The sequence below is a fragment of the Podarcis bocagei genome, assembly GCF_964188305.1.
Source record: "Podarcis bocagei genome assembly, chromosome: 15".
NCBI classification, from domain to species: Eukaryota; Metazoa; Chordata; class Lepidosauria; order Squamata; family Lacertidae; genus Podarcis; species Podarcis bocagei.
The window spans coordinates 14980838-15000034 of record NC_138141.1 but is presented as its reverse complement, the minus strand read 5'-3'; the positions used below and the strand labels follow the sequence as shown (position 1 = coordinate 15000034).

Below are 19197 nucleotides of genomic sequence, written 5' to 3'. Positions count from 1 at the left end.
GGGAATTGAAACCCAAACCGTCTATGTTGCTTTTTTTGGTTTTTGCTTGTACAGCTTCATGAGGATGAATGGCGCTCTAGAACAAGGGTAGCCAAGGTCTCGTGGGACTGCAGGTTCCATCTTCCTTGACCATTGGCCATGCTGAGTGAGGCTGATGGGAACTGTAGTTCAACAACATCCAAAGGCACAGGAGGCCACCTTCTTGCTGAAGCTACACAGGTCTGGGTCTGGGCAGCGCCTGCCTGCGCGACCACCTGAGCACTCTATGTATGCTGCCTTAGGTTCCATGGTGGAAGTCAGAGTATAAATGTACGAAAACAAGTAAACAAATAAATAAAACAGCAGATAAAACCAGCATAAAAAGCAATGCATATTTACAAGCATATGCTTCCCTTTTCTTTTTGCTGCAGTAAGGATTTCTTCTGATTTGCCTATTTTTTAAAAAGGGAGGGGAGATAACTTAGGTTAATTTCTAATAATTTATTTCTAATAACTGTCTGTGTTACTAATTATGTTTTTGTTAAATTCTCATATTACTCATTTGTGTTTTTAATGATTTTCTAATACTCTTCAGGCTACCAGTATTCTGTGTTCTCACTCTCAGCTTTATATGTTACCATGTACTGCTATATCTTAGGGAGGGGGGAATTATTATTTTTTTAATTTTTGTTATTTTCCAATGGTTACTATCCAAGGTGGCTATATTCTTCACTGCTGGAGGCAGTATGCCTTCAAATACCAGTTGGTGGGAATCACGAGTGAGGCAAGTTCTGCTGAACTCAGGATCTGCTCGCAGCCTTCTCATGGGCAACTGGATGGCCACTGCAAGAGCAGAGTGCCAGACTGAATAAGCCTTTGGCCTGATCCAGCAGATAATAAATAAATAAAATCACTGCAGATTCAGGGCTATTTTTTTCCCCAGCCTTGGAATGTGTGTGTGTTTGTGTGTACAAGAAAAATAACCTGGTAGGCAGTAGACAGGTCTATAGCTGAGGAGCCACCACTGAGAAGGCTCCTTCCCCAGATCACCACTTAGCACACGTCCCTCAGTGGGGCAACCAGGAAAGAGTCTTCATCTCTCACCTTTGCGTATGAACATACTGATTCGGATAAGTAAAAACTGCTCACAGAGCATGCCAGAAACCACCCCTAAATCACTTTTGCATATCAGATTTCTATGTTCCTATTCGTTAGTAAAAGGCAAAAACTTGATAAATAATTTCTAGCATGAGAGAACATTACCGAGGGTGGCTAATCCCCACTTGCTTTGATGCGCAGGCCTGGTCATGGAAGGAGAATGTCCTGGAGTCAGGTACCTCAGGGCGTTACACGGTAGAGACCGTCAGCACGGATGAAGGCGTAATCTCCACATTAACCATCAGCAACATCGTGCGGGCTGACTTCCAGACCATTTACAACTGCACTGCCTGGAACAGTTTTGGTTCAGACACCGAGATCATACGCCTGAAAGAACAAGGTGGGAACTGCTATCACGGCATTCATGTTTGGAAGGGAAAGAGCCGCTTGCTGAAATGGAGAGAAGGGGTTGGAAGGTGTGTAAATGTCAAATAGGATGTAAGACCAGTGTGGCTTGGACTTATAGCTGGGTAAGGACAAGGAACCACATGATGTGGTCCTCTCGTGCGATCTTGACCTTCAGACATTACAGGAGTGGCACAGGAAGCAGGTATGAAAGCAACTCCAGTGCAGCTGAGATCTATCAGGCAGAGGCCTTAGAAAGAGACAGCAAAGAATGGTAAGGAGGGTATGAGTGCTCACGTCAAGCAGTGAGGCACTTTGTTGAAGAGCAGCAACATGAGAAACCTCGCACCATTTGAAAATGTTGCACAATTCTAAGTGGTGTTAACCTCAATCCAAGTTTATTTCTGCTGCTTCCTTTCTGAAGCAAAGGTACCAGTCTTAGAAACTTAACCAGGATTAGCTTAATTTCGAATTCCCTGCTGCATTGGCCTGTCCCTAAACCCTGCAGTTTGTGGTTAGCACCTCCACAACACTGAAACAATCACTTCCTGAGTATGTGCATTGGGGTTTTTTTCCAGACAAGCCACCCTTTCTTTGATTGAAAAGAAATTACCTGGGCTTTGAAGCTGCTAACTTGTGGTCTGCAGTAGGTACACCTTCAATTGAGGATAGTCAGGGGTCAATAACATGGTGCCTTCCAGATGTTGTTGGACTACAACCTCCATCACCCTTGACTATGCTATATGAGGCTTTATGGGAGTTTGGATCCAATAACATCTGGAAGGCACCATGTTGGCTCCCCATGCAATAGCTTGTTCTGACTGGCAGCAACTCAAGCAATCACAACTAGGCAGAGCTCTTCCACTTCTAGTTATATATGCAGACACAAGACTGCGTTACAGATATCCTGCTGCCAGTCCTCCAAACCAAGGAACAAGTGGCAGATCTGAGCACTCCCTGCCTCCCTCACTTGGCTTGGTAGAGCATTTCCTCAAACTGTACCTGCCAAACTGTGGTTTGTGCAATCCCATTCAAACAAAGTTTGCACAGATCATGCAAGCCACAGTTTGCTGGTAAGGACAACATGGCAAACTAAGGTTTGAGGAAATGAGGAAGTGTTTTGGAGAAAAGAGAGGAAGGAGCACTCATTACAGTCTCTCATTCTCAACAACAATCATCTGGAGGATCAGGATTGCGATATCTGAATGAGGGAGCAGTTGAAGGAAGGAAATGCATGGCGTGCAGCAACCACTGCACTTTGTGCAATTTGTGGACAAGTTGGCTATCTTTACCTCTCATCGTCTATTACTGCTTTTTTTAATACTTTCTCCCAAATTCAGCAGTAACACTGGGAGAAAGGGAAAGAACCATTCCCCCTCCAGCCCTGAAATGTTATTTTGGTTGGAAGTAAACAAGCCTTTAAAGTATTTCACCCAGCCTAATGTCTCCTGTTGCAAAAAATGAAAAGAAAAAAGAAAACCCAAACCATGTTAATTCATCTTTCCTTTGGCACATTACACAGTTACAGTTCAAGCTCAGATCTGTAACCAGTGTCTGGGAAGGGACGGCTGCAAGGTTTAATGCTGTCATGCCAGAAAAATGGAAGAGAGTGGGAGGAACTAGTTCAGCAGAAGCCAAATGAAGAGTAAAATGACTGGGAAGTTCCAAGTTGCTGCCATTGCATCCCATTGTTTTGTGCTGTCATGAGCATGTCATAGCGATGGGATGTCACTCTTAGCATAGCTGCTTTAGTGAGTACCCGCTTAAAGCATTAAGCGTTAAGCTGAGTCGCCCAACAGTAAGCTTTAACCACTGAAAACGAGAGGACCTCCCTCTTAACAGGGGCAGAATTTCACATAGAAGGGCTTCAGGGCATTGGGGTTATGATTTAGGGCTGAACGTATTTCAGCTTTGCTTTTTGGCTTGAAAATAGTTGTTTGGGACATACCTTATCCTGTCTTTTTCATGAATGTTCACTACTATTTGCAGTCACTTTCTCCCACTTTGCTGCTGCTTTCGTGGCCATTCCCTCCCTGCATTTCATCCCCCTCTCAAGTGATCCCAAGCAATCAGGGATCATGTACTGGATGTGATGACATCACGACCCTGTATAGCCAATCAGACTTAGCTGTTGGTTGATGTCCCTAGGGGCAAATGAAGCCTATTTAGTGTGAGAGTAACCAACATCTCCCCAAAGCACAGTCCCTTTGACTAGAACCCTGGTTATGTTCCCCTCCTCAAAAGGGCGTAGAGGCTGGGAGAGTCCCAGAGGGAAGGCTGTACCTGCACCTGGAGGCTCTCCAGTTACATCCTTCTCCATTAAATTCTAGGGCAGACTGGTAGATTGCTCTCATCAAGCTCTGATTTATAGGCAAGGCTGCCATCCAAATTAAATTGGAACTAAATGAACTTCTTAAAATTAGCCTTGGGTTCTATCCAGGGCAGATCAACTCCCTGGTTTGTTTTCCTGCCTCCTGCCTAAGCACAGAAATGTGTCTGGGTTAGCAGATGTTTCTGTGTTGTGGAGGGAGTGGCTCCCGCCAAGCAGCTCTACACGGGGTTCTCGGCCGATCACAATGCAGAAAAGCACAATTAAAGACCGTTTGACTCAGGGTCATTGTTCCGGGCGCCTCATAAAGAAAAGGGTGACTGCCAAGTGCCCGCCAGCAGAGTGGGGCTCTCCATTGCAGAGGAGCTCTGCTGGAAAAGGGGGGAATTTAATCCTGGGATGAAAACCTGCAAGTGCCGCATCACTGACAATTAACACAATATCAACATTGATTTTTAATGACTGAACCAATAAGAGAGTAGGCAAGAGACCTTATCAACTGCCTCTCTAATAGTCAGTCCAATCATCCAGATAAAAGCATATGGTACAGACCAGCCAGGACTGTACCTTTTCAGAATGCAAGATGTGCAGTGCATATTTAGATATGCCCCTGTGTTTAAAAAGCATAACTGAAGGGAGAAGTTAAAAACACTTCCCCCTGATATGCTAACATTCCATGTGCAGGGAGTCCTTTGTTTGTTTTTAACATGGGGCTCTGAAGAGGGACAATCCTCGGTGCCAGACTACGCCGCCAAGTCCCCACAGCGATTTCCACCAAAGCACATATTTGAAACTCTCTTGGCTAGAAACTTGCCTGGCCTCCAGTGGCTACGTTGCAATGGAGAACTCTAAATACCCCCCCCGAGCAGCTGCCCTTGGAATTGGTGGGTGAGGAACTCCCATATACATCGTATGATTTAAAAAGAAGAAACTGGCAAAAGTTTTAAATAGAAATAACTGCACAGTTGGGATTTGGCAAGGCTGTAGACACTTGCTTTATTTTCAAACAGGTACGGAAATGAAATCAGGAGCTGGTATGGAAGCAGGTATGGAATCATGAGTGAAGGTGACTATATGACTGGCCCCGGAGCTATGTTCTATAACCACCACCACCCCAACCAAACAATGAAGCTGTATCCATCTAGGTTATCCCTCCCCTGAAAAGGAGGCTTGTGGGAGGTAAAACGACTCATTAGGAAGGGAGAATGATTTGAATGAAATACCATATTGGTTTTCAAATTCCATTGAAATGGCTTTTTGGTGCCTTCCAAGCTCAGGTCCTCCTATTTTTCTAAACGGGGTCGTGATAAAATTAACACTCTTGCTGCTTTGATGGAGGGGGAAATGGCAACACATTAGGAAGAGAAAGTAGCCATAGATCTAAAGCTGGAAAACACCCATGTCTTCGCTAATCCAGCTGTGTAGCAATCTGTCATATATTTGCCCATGACCCCTAAACCGTTTCATGCTGGTGCCCTAAAATTGCCGGTTGCACTCTAGAACGGGATTTCAATCCAATGTTCAGCAACCGGTAGCAAAGTCAAATTCCTGGTATAGCCTATCCTTATCCCACAATGAATAAATTAGCAATGGTCATCTTAGAAAAAGACACCAATTGTTGTGGTCCAGGGAAAGGTTTTGGGAGCCCATCAATCTTAGAAGCAGTTTATTGCTGACTCCATTCCAAATCCATCCAGTCTCTAAATGCCTCCCACAAGGCCTTGATTGGACACCTGAGGGAAATGAAGGTGGCCATGTTCTTTAGTCAGTTCCATTGCATGGTTTATTTCGCTAACTTCTCATTTGGCTTTGGCTTCTCATTTCCCTGAATTTCAGTATATGCGGCAATTATCTCCATCTGGCTGACCCTACCGCACTGTACACAGCACACTCTGGACATTTGGGTTGCATCCAGCTAAGTTCTGCTCAGAGTAGACCCACTGAAATGAATGAACCAAAGTTCATTTTGTCTATTAACTTCAGTGGGCCTACTCTGAGTAGGCCTAGCATTGGTCACAAACCATTGTCTCTATCATGCACCATCTTTCTTTATGGCTCTTATTTCCATTCACATTTGTCAACCTAGGACTCAACCCTGTCACCATCAGCATCTTCTCACTTGCCTCTGGATCTCTCTGTGTGTTCCTCTGATGTTTCGGAGCTAGCAGCATGTTGTCCATGCCAACTCATCCCTGGTCAGTAGGCCTTCCTTGCTTCTTTAGAATGGACAAGGAATTGCAAAGGGTTTGTCAAAGGGTTGTATCCAACCAAGTCCTACTTAGAGTAGATCCACTGAGATAAATGAACCTTAGCTAGCTATCCCTGTACTGTTGGTCTACTCTGAGTAGAACTACCATTGGATGCAACCCAATACCTTTTCAACATGGTGAACTTTCACCCTCAGCTTTGCCTTGAATTAAATATTTGCACCCAGGTGAGTACTGCACCCCCTCCAGTGTCATTTGCACCCTACTTTATCCCTCCATAATATAGACCAGCCCGCTGATCTCTGTGTATTGTTGATGAGCAACTTCATTGCAGTGATCTTCTGAGACCCACTGAACTGCCCCATGTCCACCTGGGAACACCCATTGTTGTGCACTCCTGTCTATCTATCTGTTCCCAAAATAAAAGATGAGGGCCAATGCTATAAATGTGTGGAAGGCAAAATCTTTATTGCTCAGGTTCTTTAAGCAAATCTCTGGCTTGTTGTTGTTGTTGTTGTTGTTGTTGCTGCTGCTGCTGCTGCTGCTGCTGCTGCCATTATTATTAAGCAGTATTGATCTAGATGCAATTTTGGTGGGGTGTTTGCTTGACAGTAAATGGCTAAAGATGCAATCCCTGGCATTTCCGCTTAAAGGATCTCAATTGACAAAGATGTGGGAAATTTCTGCCTGAGACCAGAAATCTACTGCCAGTCAGCCCACTGGGACTGGTAGGCCAGGAAGAAGAGAGGCAAACAGTAGGCAGAGCCAGAGCCAATCAACTCTCATTTTGTCCCCCTCTCCCCACTGAGTTCTGCAAGGGCAACTCTGAGATGAACAAATGGGTAGGCATTTCTGCCCGGGACTGATTGTACGAAGGCGGGTGGGTGGGAGCTGGCTGAGGGCAGGCTGAGGTTGGTGGGGCAATACCTTGTTTGCCTGAATGTACCAGCCTCCACCACAATCACAATAAATGGAACTGGAATAGATGAACCAATGGTTTGGTTCTATAAGGCAAGGATCTTTAGTTACTGTTGTCAAATTTATTTGTCAGCAAATATATGCAAACAAAGGATTCAGATCCAGGTTAGAGTAGACCCAGGACTCACTGAAGACCCTTTAATTTCAACGGGTCTACTCCAAGTGTGACTAGCCCATCTGGATCCAGCCCAAGGAGCCAACACACACACACACACACACACACAGAGAGAGAGAGAGAGAGAGAGAGAGAGAGAGAGAGAGAGAGAGAGAGGAAGAAATCATGCACTCTATAATCTTAAGGGCTGGGTAGTGGCTCCATGTAAGCAAATCTGCACACCACTGTCAGTTCAGAGCTTTAGCACGGGGGACAGGAAATTGACACAGCAGGTAAGTTCCATGCCTGCTGCCAGAAACATGAATTGTGTGATGTAGATTGTACAGGCGCCATCTCACAAGCACCCCCAGCTGCAGTGTGGGCAGGCAGGGACAAGCGAGGGCCAAATGCTGTACTATTTGTGCTTCTGCTCCCTGTTGAGCCTTAACACAGCATGGGGCATTTTAATAGGAATGGCTGCTGTCATGCCGCTGCAATAACTAATCACACATTCTTACATTGGGAAGGAGGGGAGTCGGCTTCGATTGCAAGGGAAAGCAGGTTTCAAACTCAATTTAGTGTTGTCAAATTCAAAAATTAGGCCTGTGGCATTGCAGAACTTCAAGCTCCATATAGCATACAGCTTGGACCCAGATAATGAAATCTTTCATTGCAATACCTTCCTTGCCAATAGGGGATAAATAGCAAGAGCACACCCAGAGACACTAGCAGTAGGGGTTTTTTCAATAATAATAATAATAATAATAAAATCCGATTGGAAAGAAGCCCCCAGAGAAAAAGACAGTGTGCAATGATATTGTAGGACTTCATATATTCACTCTGTCTTAATGATTCCACAATAAATTGGCTCAGTTTGCACTGAGGGTGAAGGAATGGTTGGGGAGTGTTCCCCCCCACCAGTCTCCCTCGGACTCCAGCTGGGATAATTCTGTCTATCCCCATGAACAGTAATGATAAACCCATGCATGGATTTGAACTACAAATCCAGTAACTGGGAATGGCGAGCTGGGCAAGAGAGGGCAAGCCCTTATATACTGTTGGGCCTCTTGTTAACCAAAACAACAGGAGAAAGTAACCTAAAGTTAGGAATGGGAGAGAATGTAGATTCATTTGAAGGCAAACCTCCCTAATTTGCAATTTCTGAAACAATTCACCAAACAAAACATAGACCTCTACAGAAAGTCTCACGTCTCTGGGTTTGCCAATGCAGTTTCCCAGCCAAGAAATACATACAAAAATTGCATATACTAAAGTGCCCATATAAATGCATATAGACATGAAAAGAGCATGCAGAGATGTGTTATATTAGGGAGCTTTTTTTGCAAAAAAATGTGTATATTAGGCAAAACAGCATGTAATATGTATAGATTGGCATAGATTCTCCTTAAAATGCTGGTGAATTTTCATGCGGAGATGTTCTAAAAGAAAATGCAAACTGATGTAGAGAACTGAATTTAAGATTGGAAAAAATAAGAAATTGAGAGAAACCAAAACTGACAGATTCACCCATCCTTGCCCAAGAACTAAGAGGATCTATCCTTTGCCTGTAGCTGCCAGTCCCTTTCCATTATCAACTCAAATGAAAGATAGAGTTTTACAGCCATCATCTTGTGCTATACTTTTGCATCCTTTATGTCAACAAAAACATCCAGCTTACATACCACTTGCAAATGTTGGCGGTCTTGCCACTGTATCCTCCTTAACAATATTTGCCCCCCTACCTCTATGTGAACAGTTTTGAGACCTACCCCTCACAACAGTTAGCAGACAGAATTCTTACCCTTTTGTGATAGGTATATGTCAGGGTTGGTGAACCCGTAGCCTTCTGGACGTTACTGGACTTCAACTAAATCCTGGCAGGTGCGGCCGAAGGTCAGGAATTATGGCCGCTGGAATCTAGCAACACCTGTCGGCCCAGAAGTCCCCCAGATCTGGTACATAGCATCTATGAGGTTGTTTTTCTCTTCCTCCCTGGTATATACAACAGCAGCCTTTTCAGTATATGCAATCCACATAATAATGGATTGTGAGTCTTCCAAACAGAAAGCAATTCTACACATTTGAGCTGACTGCAGAAACAATTTTTCCCTCTACCTGCTGATTCATCACACGGTCATGAAATTTCAGGGCATCATCCTCTTTATTATTTAAAAAACGTGTTTAGTTCAGGCAACTTTTCCCCTGAGGTAAAAGCAACAATTACAGGGTACTGATTGGGATCAGTACTACAGCATGCGGAGAAAGGGGTTTAAACCTTTACTCCATACCTACAGCAGTTTTCCACTTAAAATGTGCCCCTCCTAGCTACTGTTTGCCACCAGAGGTAGTGCTGTAGCTATGGGGGGTAGGGAGTGCCACTAGCAGGGTTAATAATAATAATAATAATAATAATAATAATAATAATATTTATTTATTTATACCCCGCCCATCTGGCTGGGTTTCCCCAGCCACTCTGGGTGGCTTCCAACACAATATTAAAATACAGTAATGCCTCAAACATTAAAAGCTTCCCTAAACAGGGCTGCCTTCAGATGTTGTCTAGTCTGGTAGTTGTTGTTCTCTTTGACATCTGGTGGGAGGGCGTTCCACAGGGCGGGTACCACTACTGAGAAGGCCCTCTGCCTGGTTCCCAGGCCCAGTACTCACAGGCAGAGCAGCAGCAGCAATGTCCCGAGGCCTCCTTGGAGCCTTATAATCTGTGGTGGAGTATGGGCCCGCTCCAAGGCCCAAGATGGAAAATGGGCTTCAAGGATCTGAGGGCAATGAAACAATCGCTGAGACGGCTAGAGCACCGGTGGCGGATAACTCATTCTGAATCTGACCGGACATGGGTTAGAGCTCAATGTCGAGCCTACCAAATGGCAATAGTGATGGTGAAGAAGACCTTCTTCACCGCCTCTATTGCATCTGCGGAAAACAGTGGCATGAGACTCTTTCAGGTGGTTTGCAATTTAGTGGAACCACCTGCTCCATCAGGGCCCAGTACAGGCCACATGATCTCCTGCAATGAAGAGGTAGACTTCACTGTGGGAGCAGGGCCGGGGCGAGAGAGTGCTAGAGCCCTGTTTAGTCAGGTTGCGTGGGATCAATTCCAATCTGTTACCCCTGAAGATGTGGACAGACTGCTTGGACGAGTGAAACCAACCACCTGTCTCCTTGATCCTTGCCCATCCTGGCTTATAAAAGATAGCCGGAAAGCCTTTAGAGAGGCACCACTGAGGCTCCCAGCCTCAGTGTATACGTGGGTGTGCCAAACTGGGTCTTTGACCTGGGTGAAATAAAGCCTAGATTGCTCTTGCCAGGGGTACCGTTTACTGTAAACACAAAACCCCAGTGGAGAAAATTGCCAGGTCAATCAGAACCAGACAGTCTTGTGAAAAAAACAACAACAGCTAAGTACACAACAGAAAACAGGTACTGAGAAAGGAAACAAGAAACACATGCGCACAGAACAGAACAGCAATTTCACAGACTCCCTTTCTTAAATATTCCATTTCTTCCCCCCTAATTTAAGTGGGATCTGCCAAAACCAATGAAGATCCTCTTTTGGCAGTTAGCACATTCTGTGGCTGTGTGGTACAACACCAAAGTGTTCAAGGCAGAAACTAATTGGAATAAAGAGCACCGTTTGCTGTAAAAGTCAAGCAAAACTGTGCTGTAGTGGAAAATGTCATTTCAATAAGAGAATAGCTGGGGCTTAAACTCCTTCATCCTTGCAATGGTGATTAAAATAAATAAAACTCATTGATAAAATGTTTTCCCTAAACCATAAAAAGCAGGTTGGCTTTGCAAACTGAGAAGTGGTGGATTGAAGAAACTTAAGCCAACAACACATTGGCGGTAAAGTAGGTTAGCATGAAGTTCAGGTTGCTTCTGTGTTCTTTGCAGCACCTCGCACAGTGTATATAGGTGATAATGGTAGCATTCTACCTGATTCCCTTCATCTGCTACATCTTGAACGCAGCATCCCTTCATGTTAATTCACATCCCTCCTGCTGTTCTAGCCTGAACCAAGTTCTGTTGTATGCATCGGGGTGGATTTAGTGTCCAGTTCTGCCAAATTGTAATAAAAATGGCTAAAATCTGTCATACATTAAAACCACAAGCCATGTGAAACAATTCAGCATAAAAATGGGAGACAGAACTTCAAGCCACACTAAGGTCTTATCCGCTCCACCTGAAGCTTAAAACGGAGTGCCAAGCAACCAGACATATCTAGGAAGGGAATTCTACAACCTGGGTGCCACAGTGGAAAAGGCCCTGCCTTGCATTCCAACCAATTGTGCTTCTAAAAGTGGTGGGATACGTGCTGTGTCAAAAAAATACTTCCTGCATTTCCCCCCGTCCCAGTTATTATCCATCAATTAATGAGATAAGAAATTGCATTCAAAATTTTGCCTAAGGCATGATAAAATTTCATTGAAATTCTTATGAGTGGGGTGCAGGATTTCTTATGTACTTGCCTTGCTTTTGAGGTAGCCAACTGTTGTTTGGGAGTGTCCTTCCCTCCATTCTATAAATCATCTCACCTGTGATCTGCACACTGCAGCCTCCCCAGGTGCCCATGCCCCAATCAAAACTCATCATGCAGTAGCTCTACCCATGAAGTGTTTGAGATCAGGAGGCATGGGTAGTCAGGGAGGCTGCAGAATGCTGGAGAATGAAAAGCACATCCACCACCCTTGGCCATATAGAAGGAAACAGACCTTCAAATATTTGGATCCTAAACCAAAGCTTTCATTAGCTACTTGGCCAGTCTTTGGGACTGAATGGGGATTTGAACCCAGGTCTCGTCAGTTTTCACCCAATGTTCTAGTCACCATAAGCACACTGGACCACACAATGAACGGTTTGATTTGGGATGGTGATTGTGTTTTGACTTACATGCTAATGAACAACCAAGCCATAACATCAAAACTGTGCACTGACTGATTGCTGATTGGAGTGGGAAAAGCTTCAGTGCTAGATAATTCTGCCGCACTACTCCAGCTTCCAGAGAAAGTGCTAAAAAAAGCAAACCCACCTCTCCTTCAAGATAGATTCCGATGACGATTTGTTTCCTATCTGTTTACACTGCTTTTCAATTATCTAACTTACAAAGGGGATTACACAACATACACTATTTTTTAAAAAAAACTAAGCACAATCTATTAAGAGCAACAAAACCAATGAAACCTAATTAACAGTCAACAGCAGGATCAATCCACAATGTCAATCGATAAGCAGGGATCTAGTTTTCAAAGGCCTGATACCAGAAAAAAGATATGTTCCTACTTGTCTCTGAGAGGAGCCAAATGCCCGAGTCAAATGAGCCTTCTCCTTGGGAAAGGCGTTCCACAGGATTTGGGCAAGAACTGAAAAACTGCGGCTCCTACTGGATGCTGTTCTTGCATCTCTCAGCCAGTGCTGATGGTATCTGCTTATAAACTCTCTACATGGTGACTAAATCTGTATGGAGCATCTGATGCCTTCAGCCATTCATAAAGGAAAACTACACATTTCCACCATAATGTATTTCAGTTTGGTAGGTCAGATTTGTGACCAGACATGCTAAATGAGTATAAATGATGTTGTTTTAGTCACCAAAGACCAAGCCCATAGGAAGCCAACACATGGTCCATCCAGAAAATGAATGGATGGGGGTCAAGGTGTTCTCAGAGTTTAGTCCTGTGTGCTTGACCCTAGCCACCTCCTGGGCTCATGCACACTATATCGCCACAGATTTTTGTAAGAACCATAAACTTTCTTTCCTTATGATTTTGAAACAAAAACTGGGGTTTCCAGTGTGCCACATCCTTTGCTTAGTATCAAAATTACATACCTGTGCAGCAAATTTACACATGCCCAGAATGTGTGCTGCCTGGATTTTTTATTATTATTAATAATATTTCCCATCGGGCCTGTCTCCTCTGCAAAAGTCTTAATGTTTCAAATAATTCACCTGCACTAAACTGACTAAATCACCCACATTCACCCTACCCTGGCCTCTACCAGCAATGTTTGCATTTGTTTTGCCAAATGTGAGAGATCCAGGGGTCAGTGACATGAGCCACACATCTCCATTTGTCTTCCCTCTGAACAAACAAGTCCCCAACCAACTCATTTGAGTATACCATGTGTCATTCACCAAGCTACCCTTGCATTTTGTTGGTTCGGCACGAATCTTAGGCCCCATCTGCACCATACATTTGAAGCAATTTCCTACCACTTTCATCACCTAATAATCTTGGGAACTGTTGTTCCTTAAGGGTGCTGAGAGCTGTTAGGAAACCCCCTCACAGAGCTGCGGTTCATAGAGTGGTTTCTCAATCCCTCTTCCCAATCAATTTTGGGAACTATAACTCTGTGAGGGGAATAGTGGGTTTCCTAATATCTCTCAGCACCCTAAGAAACTACAATTTCCGTAATTCTTTGGGGGCAGTCGTGACTGTTTAAAGTGGTATTGTGCTGCTTTAAATGTATAGTGCAGGTGTGGCCTTAATGTTTGGCTGTAGGAGGATCTGATAATAGACAACCAGGGTTCTGGTAGTGAATTGGGGACAATGAGAAAGGACAAAAGTTGATGATATCCGGAGCCCATCTCCACTTCATTTGCTCTCTTGTTTTTTCCAGAGTCAGTGCCAATGGCAGTCATCATAGGCGTGGCAGTTGGAGCTGGTGTGGCGTTTTTGGTGTTGATGGCCACCATTGTGGCCTTCTGCTGTGCTCGCTCGCAGAGAAGTAAGTCACTTTCTTTTTATTCAATTGACTCTCTGACCATATCATGCTGGAAGTCTGGAAGCCCTTCTTCTCTGCCTAGGAAAACCACATGGAGAGGTAATGTAAGTTTATGCAAAGCTGCCTCTTCTTGTGATGTCCTCAAAGACCCATCTGGCCTTGATTCCCTGGTTATGATAAACATTTTATCCCTCCAGTCATGATGGAGACAGCTTGGGTGGAGTCAACTTTGGCTAGGTAAAATCATTTGGCAAGTCTATAGTGAAGGGAACTTTCATTAGATTAGGTTGATGACTCTATCTGTAATTAAGAGAAGGGAATGTAACCCAATGGTAGAGCACATGTGTTGCATGCAGAGAGGCCCAGGTTCAGTTCCTGACATCTCCAGGTTGTGCTTGGAAATACCGTGCCTAAAACCCTGAAGATCTGCTGCTGATAGATAGGCCAGTGGTCTGACTCAGTGCTAAGGCAGACCATCAGGTGTCAGCTATTTTACACATGCTGTGCTCTTAAGTGCAATGTGTAGAATAGCTCTGAGCTCTTGCTGCACACGCCTCCAGGGTGAACATGATGTGGATGCACCATATTATTGGCTGACTAAATCCAACTTGTTTTGTACACATGCTTAAGTTGTCCTTGTGACTTCTTCAACCCACCATTAAACCATGCCACAAATGTGGGAAGTAATGTGAAGGAAGTACATTGTAGAGTTATCCCATGTAAACTTCAGCATGCTGTTGCAGCACTGCATTTCAGGGCCTCTCCAGGTGTCCTTTTCATTGTACATTCATGATTATTTGTGCTCATGATGGTACTGGGACAGTTATGATGATCCCATTTTCAGCACCATTTGCACCTGCAGCAGTTTTGAGGCAAATGTACTCTTTGTTTGCAGTCAGTTCATGTCCTGTATCTCCCTGCTGAAATCCTGAAACTTTTCATACAGCAAATGTTTTAGGTTGTTGGTTTATTTGTGCCACTTTTGTTGTGCTATAGCACAAGAGTGCCCTTCCAGATGAAAATAAAACAGCAACATTGGGAAATCACAGAACAACTAGTAAAGCAGAATGATGTGTGCATGGTCCAATATAAATCCACCGCACACACACTATTATTGTGTCAATGGCATGTTGCAGAATACACTTGCGAAGGAACTTTCCATTCTGCCATGTACTGTATTTGCCACATGCAGCACTGTTTCCATTGTGCTGCAGTTTGTCTTCCACCAAAAGTTGCATTATTCATCTCACTGTCCACTGTAGTGAAATTATGTAATTATATTTTCATTGCATTATCCCACTCCATTCATTTCAATGCAAAGGAACCACAATGCAAAAAGGGGAGTGGGAGAGAGAGAGAGAGACTATTCCATATCATTTGCAGACTAAGAACAACAACAACAGTGAACACTGATTAGAATTGCTAGATTGAGTTCTGTTCTGGACATGGGACAAATAAGCAGACATTGGCAGTTTCTGCTCCTGTTTCTGTCTGAATTCTCTGACATCCATACTTCCATCTCCACCATCGAGCAGCTCTTGCCATTTGGAGATTTATTCTTATCTTAGCTGTCATCTGCTTTCCTAGAATTTCCACCCAATTGGTGCTAATCTTGCCATCTGGAGAAATGATCAGTTTGCGCCTTCTCTTTGACAGCCAGATAGATAGATAAGATTGATATTTGCACCAGCCACCAAGCATTGCTGTTACTCTTCAGATGTTTGAAGACATTGACCATGCCTCCTCTTAAATTTCTCTTCTCCAAACCAAACATACCCAGCTCTTTCAACCATTCTTCCACAGACTTGGCTTCTCCAGACCTCCTCATCAGCCAAGTCAATCTCCTTCTTAAAATGTGGCTCTCAGACCTGGAGACAGTGCCATTTACTGCTTTTCTCATGGGACCCCAATATCTGCCCTGGGTTGGGCAGCCCGCTCCTCCCTAGTTGCAGCACCAACCCCATCTGGAGGTGACATCAGACTTCTTTTGCATTTGACCAAATGTATGGAGAATACAGCAGAAATACACATTAGCTTGGTATTAACGTGTTGCTTTTATCTTATACTAAAAGACGTCTTGGTTTTATGAACATTGCTCCCCGTTCTGAGCCTGCAGGGATCAGGAAGGCTATACATTTAAAATGAAATCTATACTCGAATCCCTTGCTGAGCCCGTAATGCTGTTGGCTTTGCTGCCGAGTCGACGAAGCAGATGTTAAAATAAACATCACAAATGCAAGAAAAGGATTGTGGAGGTAAACAGGAGCAGCTCATTAGTAAAAAAGGATAGAAGTTAAAGAATGATTGTTGTCTGAGCGAACAGGGATCAAACCATCGGGGGAAGGAAGAGTGATTGTTCTGAGCTTCTGAGACAGCAAGAGAGAACAAGCAGTCCTCAACCATGCCTCTAACTGTAGGGATAGTGAAAGACAAATAAGCCAAACGCTATGCAAAATCCCTGTGTTGCAGTGCCAATATATATAAAAAAACCAGTTGGTTCTTTCTGGATTGTTTGCAAAGAAATCAAAGAGCCAGAAGCTCTCCCTGGACTTGCTTAATGAATGGCTGGGCCTGCATACTAGTTTGTTCTTAACAGCAATAATTGTGTCTGCTTCCCCCCACTCCCCCCCCCTTTTATGACTCTCCCAAACCCCATTAAGCGGCTCTTTCAGGTATTAGCAAATTAAATATCTGGCAGTCATTAATCTTGCATTTTGGTAAGTATTTTTTGATGGGCAGGCGCGCGGCTAAGACCTGAGAAGAGGCCAATTCAATTTCAGTGGAATCATTCAGCGATGATGGCACCATTCAAGCTTGCTCAATAGAAAATGGGCCAACTCGTCGTTGTGGTGTCAACGGTCAGACATAATCAGTCTCGTCTGCACATTCCCCTCATCTTTCTTTTCTTTTCTTTTAAGATAGATGTGAGCACACTGTATCATTCCTCTGATCCTGGGACAGAGGGAGAACATGTGGCTCATTACCTACTCCTTATTTGATGTAACCAGATGGCTCTGGATTATTTGCAGGGCACACAACATCTAACATTGGTATATTTGTGATGATGACAGATCAGGCGTGCAGCAGTGGTGCCAAGGCTTGGATTAGGAAGCAAAGCCAAAGTTTCAAAGCACCGGATGTTTGGAGGCTGGAGCCAAGCTAGTGGCATTCCCAAGGCTCTAAATGAAACCTTTGGGTCTACTCTGTCTTGATTCACATGAACAGTGTGCATGAGGTGGTGTTGGTGTTGATTTGCATGCTGATCTCCTTCAGCAGATCTGCATGCTGAACTCAAAACAAACTGAGCTAACTGACATGGATGTACGAAAGCATTGCTTTCTGTTCTGCCCTCTTGTTAATCCCATGCAGTGCTGTCTCCATTCTGCTGCAGTTTGTCTTCTGCCAAAAATTACGCTATTCCTCCTGCTAGCTGCTGTGGCAAAATTATGTAATTTACTTAAATAATTAAACACATGAATTTGAGAGAGGTGTAGCCAATTACGTATCATTTGTAGACTGAACAGAACAACAGTGAATACTGATTATATTTGCTGAGTAGATTTCTGCTACAGACATGGCATGAATAAACAAAAATTGGCAATTTCTACTCCCATTTCTGTTTCCATTGGAATTCAATACAGGTTGGATTTAGTCCTTGCTGACAGATATTTTCTCATTCTCTCTAGACATATTAACAACTGCAGTGCCAAGTTCCATGGGTCTCCCATGCAGCAAAGGAGCCCTTGTTAAAGGAGAATCTGCTCCATTAAATGTGTGTGTGTATCATGGGATCAGTGTATTTCTAGGCTGTATCACTTTTGCAAGTGTTCATTCATAAGTCCATCCCAAACAATTTCTACATCAATTTGCATGAAAATTCTTGTTTAAATACATACTTTTAAGATATAAAATGCACAATTCTAAATGTATTTTATCCTAATATATATTTTACTTTACTTAACAAGGCATCTATACCACTTAATCAAAAGAAATCTCTAAGTGGTGTAAAATGTTCATTAAAAATGCACTCAAAACAAGTGTTAAAACAGTAAAAAAAATAATGAAATTGCCAAAATACAGGATAATCAACAGTTTCTAAAAGCAAATGTATGTAATATACTGACATATCTGAGTAAGCATGCTTAAACAAAACAAAATAAAATAAGTAGGTGGTGAAAACTGTGCCATAAAGGTGCCTGCCTAATATCAATACAGTGGTACCTCAAGTTACAAATGCTTCAGGTTACAAACTCCACTAACCTAGAAGAGTTACCTCGAGTTGAGAACTTTGCCTCATGATGAGAATGGAAATGTGTGCCGGCGGCGCAGCAGCAGCAAGAGGCCCCATTAGTGAAAGCACGCCTCTAGTTAAGAACAGTTTCAGGTTAAGAACGGACCTCTGGAACGAATTAAGTTCATAACTAGAGGTACCACTGTAGTCAGGGAATTTCAGAGCCTAAGTGCTGCCATGCTAGTGCCCCATCTGCACTAGACAGTTACAGTAATATCATTCCACTTTGAGCAGTAATGGCTTGCCCCTAATAAGTCCTTGGAACTGTAAGGGTTCTGAGAGTTGTTAGGCTACCCCTATTCCCCACAGGGCTTCAATTCTCAGACTGGTTTAACTATCAAACCTTCTTCCCAAGGAGCTCTGTGGGGTCTCCTAACAACTCCCAGCACTTTAACAAATTATAGGATACTTTGGGGGACTGCTTAAAGTGATACAATACTGCTTTAAATTTATAGTGCAGGGGTGGCCTAAAATCCCAATTTCTTGCAATTGTGGAATGAACATTATGATAGAATCATCTAGTATAACCCCCTGCAATGCAGGAATCTCAACTAAAGCATCCATCCAACCTCTGCTTATAAACCCAAATGAAGGAGAACCCATCACCTCCCAAGGGAGTCTGTTCCACTGTTGAACAGCTCTTACTGTCAAAGTCCTTCCTGTTTAGTCAGAATCTCATTTCTTGTAACTTGAATCCATTGGCTTGGGCTCCACCCTCTGGAGCAGAAGAAAACAAGCTTGCTCCATCTTCCATCTTTAGATATTTGAAGATGGCTATCACATCTCCCCTCAGTCTCCCCTTTTCCAGGCTAAACATACCCAACTTCCTCAACTGTTCCTCAAATGGCTTGGTTTCCAGACTCTTGATAATCTTGGTCACCCTCTGCACATGTTCCAGCTTATGAATATCCTTCTTAAATTGTGGTGCCCAGAATGGGACACAGTATCCCTGGTGTGGTCTGACCAAGGCAGAATAGAGTGGTACTATTATTTCCTTTGATCTGGACACTTATACTTCTGTGGATACAGCCTAGAATAGCATTAGCTTTTTGTTTGCTTGTTTTGTTTTGTTTTCTGC

General features: G+C 43.6%; 1 protein-coding gene across 3 annotated transcripts in view; it reads left to right on the top strand.

Annotated features, from left to right (window-relative positions):
- KIRREL3 (kirre like nephrin family adhesion molecule 3) overlaps positions 1 to 19197 on the top strand; it is a 761553-nt gene that overhangs the window by 707816 nt on the left and 34540 nt on the right. For 2 of the 3 annotated variants that reach the window (XM_081171663.1, XM_081171662.1), the window contains exons 13-15: positions 1279 to 1477; positions 4822 to 4857; positions 13724 to 13831. In XM_081171663.1, coding sequence (XP_081027789.1) covers positions 1279 to 1477; positions 4822 to 4857; positions 13724 to 13831 — 343 coding nt within the window. The remainder of the gene's footprint in view (positions 1 to 1278; positions 1478 to 4821; positions 4858 to 13723; positions 13832 to 19197) is intronic. The other variant, XM_081171664.1, reaches the window with a different exon arrangement.